Here is a 3,681-nt window from a genome sequence, read left to right as displayed (position 1 = left end):
TACCTCCCTACTTCACAGGTTTGGTGAGAAAATTAAACGAAATAACGAAAATAAAAAATACTCAGTGCTGTCTACCATGAGTTAAATGTTTAATAAATATTAGCATTTATCATCATCATAATTACCAGCTTCATTGTCATCTTCAGCATAATCATATATAACCTTTTATAGTCATTGTAAATTGCTCTTTTTGGATTATAAAGCTGAAATATCTTCTTTAAAAAATTTGTATAAGGCAAAGATGGAGAAATACATATAGAAAATAAGATTATATATAACAGCTGTTTTCCTCTTGACACAAATATTTATAGCCTTTTACAGAGTGATTATTTTGTACATAATATTGCTTATCATTTTTCATTTAATATTTTGCTAACACAGCTTCCTAAGCATTTAGATGTCATTTTATAAAAAATAGTTTATCGAATGAATATGTTTTGATTTATGTAACATTTTTGTCCTAGACATTTTGTGTGCTTACATTCTTCAAATTATGAACAATAACACAATTAAATTATAATATATACGTATTAAATAGTTCAACACATATTTATTGATCACTGACCTAGGAGCTGGATTTAGAACCGTGAGCAAACAGGAAAAAACTTTTGCCACAAGTAGCTGGGATTACAGCATGAGCCACCACATCTGGCCGTATGACAATTTTAACCTGGAGAGGGATAGGTGGAGGATCTAGGGGGCATGAGTAAAGTAGAACTGGGAAAGTTAAGAAGACACCACCTCGATGGATGCCAGCAGAAAGGCATCTTCTTGGGCTTCTCAATGTGAAGAGAAGTTACTCAAGACAAGAAGAGAACTTCTGTTAGCTCTGGATCCCACTTTATGTATCCGTATGTCCACCAATACATTTAGTATTTGTTTATTGAGTATATAGTGTGGGCCAGGAATCATATTTATATAGGTTTACTGGTGAGCAAGACATGCATAATTCCTCCAAGGATCTTGATTTAATCTTTCTAATGGACACATGCACACACCTTCGTAAACAGGACATTACTGTGTGACAAATGTTATAACAGGAAATTCAGGGCAATGTGGAAGCAAACAGATGGAGCATTTGGTGCACCACTATTGGAAAGGGAGGAGCTACCTGTGAAAATGTCCTTGAGGAAGCAACCTCAAAGCTGAGACTCCCACACAGATTGCATTTAGTCACTTGTAGGGACAGGCTGATCAGCCAACATAAAGTTTATTTCCTCCTGAGCAATGAGATTGTGACTTCCACATGTTTGTGAGAGTTTCCTTGGCTGAAGCTTTCTCATGTTACAGGTCATTGTTCAATATTACACAACGAAAGCACTTACAAGTAAATGCTGATCTTAGCTTAATGTTGGAACTGAGGTTGTAAGGTAAAATCGGAGATGAGAGGAGTCAAGGATAGGGTCAAAGGCTTCTTCTAGAGGAACACCGTCAGAAGAGAGCACACCTCAGAAAGCTGCGGTGAGGGGTGTTGCTTGAACCAGGTATGGGGAAGAATGCAGGAGTTCTGAGGTTTCTGATGTGACTTGGGGGTCTGAAATTTACTGCTGACCAGGATAGAAAAAAAGAGAAGTAACTTGACAAGGTAGAGAAGACGGAAGCAGTCCTAAGGAGCCATGGCAAGAGGTGTATTTCCAGAGGTGAGTTAGAGCAAATGGCATTTACCTGGTCTCTGCCAGCCACTGTCCTGGGTGCTCTGTTATTTATTGCCCTTTTTAGTTTTTATTTAGTTTCATTTTAAAGTTTTAGTTACACTGATGATGACCTTCAATAAAGCAACCACCTGGGCAGCTTTATTCATTACATTCAATTTATTATATTGATGATGACCTTCAATAAAGCTGCCTTCTGGGCAGTTTTGATGCTACCAAAAATGCCAGTTCTCAGATGTAGGAGAAAACATTATAATTTAAGCAAGAGAGGTCAGTTTTTATAAAAAACTCACGACTCACAAAATAAATTTGCCCATACTTTATTTAGGAAAGGGGCAAAAAATCTTTGAGATCATGGGGTATTATAATAGGTACTCAATACTCCAAAATTTCAGTCCAATTTGAGGCCTTCTTATAGGCACCTAGGGGCAGTTTTAGCCCTAGAACTCAGAACTGACCTTTATAAGACCTAGGAATTTGATAATGGCACGGCGAATCTCCTTGGTCTTAATACTGTATATGATTGGGTTAAGCATGGGAGGCACAAAAAGGTAGACATTAGCCATAAGAAGATGAATAGCAGGTGGGGCATGCTTCCCAAAACGGTGAACCAGGGACAGCCCCACCATGGGCACAAAGAATACTAGCACAGCACAGAGATGAGCCGTGCATGTCTGAAAGGCACGGCGCTGCTCCTCTGGGGAGGCCAGGGCTGCTACCGTGTGCAGGATGAACCCATAGGACAGTGCGATGAGCACCAGGTCCAGCATCACAGTGAAAACTACCACCATCAGTCCATACAGATTATTGAAAGTGGTATCTGTACAGGCCAGCTGTATCACTTCCTGGTGCAGGCAAAATGAGTGGAAGAGAACCACAGATCCACAGTAGGGAAAAGCCTTCAGGAGGAGCACAATAGGGATAGTGGCCACAGGTCCCCGGAAGATGACAATTAGGCCTGCCCTGACCATTCGTTGGCCAGTGACAATGACCGAATACCTCAGAGGGTGGCAGATAGCCACAAAGCGGTCAAAGGACATAATGAGGAGCACTGAGGACTCCATGAAGGAAAATGAATGGATGCAGAACATCTGGATTTGGCACGCTCCAAAGTAGATACTGTGGGAGTTAAACCAGAAGATCCCCATAGTGGTGGGCAAGGTGGACACAGACAGCCCCAGGTCGGTGAGGGCCAGCAAGGATAGTAGGTAGTACATGGGTGTGTGCAGACGAGGGTTGGTCTTAATAATGATCAGAATGAAACAGTTGCCTGAGATGGCCACCATGTACATAAAGAAAAAGGGTATGAAAATCCAGTGTTTGATGGCTTCCAGTCCAGGAAAGCTGGAGAGATAGAACATGGGGCTAAACTGAGTGATGTTGGATAATAGCATGAATTGAGGACTGAAGGAATACTGGGCTGACATCCTAGGGGATTGAGCTGAAAATAAATGGGTATTTCTCGTTATTAATTATTCAGCTTCACTAACATTCACAACATCACAAACAATTACATGGTCATCATCACCTTTAGTATTACTCCACCCTTATCAATTCCACCACTCTCACTATTTTGCTGAACTTTCTTTGATAACATTGCCCTCACCAGTTTCCCTCTGTATCTCTACTATTTCTGTTCCTCTCAGCCTTTTGCTGGTGTGTCTTTATTGTTCCATAAGTATAGTTCTTCTCATCCTTGGCAATTTTCTGGTCATATTCTATTATTTCTCCTTAGATAATGTCATCCACTTTCATGATTTCATTTACCATCCATATATTGATAAATATCAAATATATAATTCCAGAACTTGTCTTCCTCTCTTTTGATTTCCAGACTCATATATCTAGCAACATCTGTACTTTTCATTATCTCGGTGGTCCAAGTCAAATATCATGTTTTATGATGGACTTCTCCATATCACATCTCTCCTTGGTATCTAATCAACCAATCGCCAAGTCCTGGGGTTTCTGTTTACTGAATACCTAAAGTCTGTTTACTCATCATCATCTTCCCTGACACTGTTCTAAT

The 3,681-nt window shown here is 40.0% G+C and overlaps 1 protein-coding gene across 1 annotated transcript; it reads right to left on the bottom strand.

Moving 5' to 3' along the window:
* Nucleotides 1-2,092: 2,092 nt before the first annotated feature.
* LOC100412398 (olfactory receptor 51M1) lies at nucleotides 2,093-3,088 on the bottom strand. Its single transcript, XM_002754896.6, has one exon. The coding sequence runs from the start codon at nucleotides 3,077-3,079 to the stop codon at nucleotides 2,093-2,095; it is 987 nt and encodes a 328-aa protein (XP_002754942.1). The 5' UTR covers nucleotides 3,080-3,088.
* Nucleotides 3,089-3,681: the final 593 nt, after the last annotated feature.

This window comes from Callithrix jacchus, chromosome 10 (assembly GCF_049354715.1).
Source record: "Callithrix jacchus isolate 240 chromosome 10, calJac240_pri, whole genome shotgun sequence".
In the NCBI taxonomy this organism is placed as follows: Eukaryota; Metazoa; Chordata; class Mammalia; order Primates; family Cebidae; genus Callithrix; species Callithrix jacchus.
This window is presented reverse-complemented; position numbering and strand designations above follow the sequence as displayed.

Coding starts and splice junctions, on each gene's coding strand:
- LOC100412398 (XM_002754896.6), bottom strand. CDS start 3,079: ATGTCAGCCCAGTATTCCTTCAGTCCTCAATTCATGCTATTATCCAAC.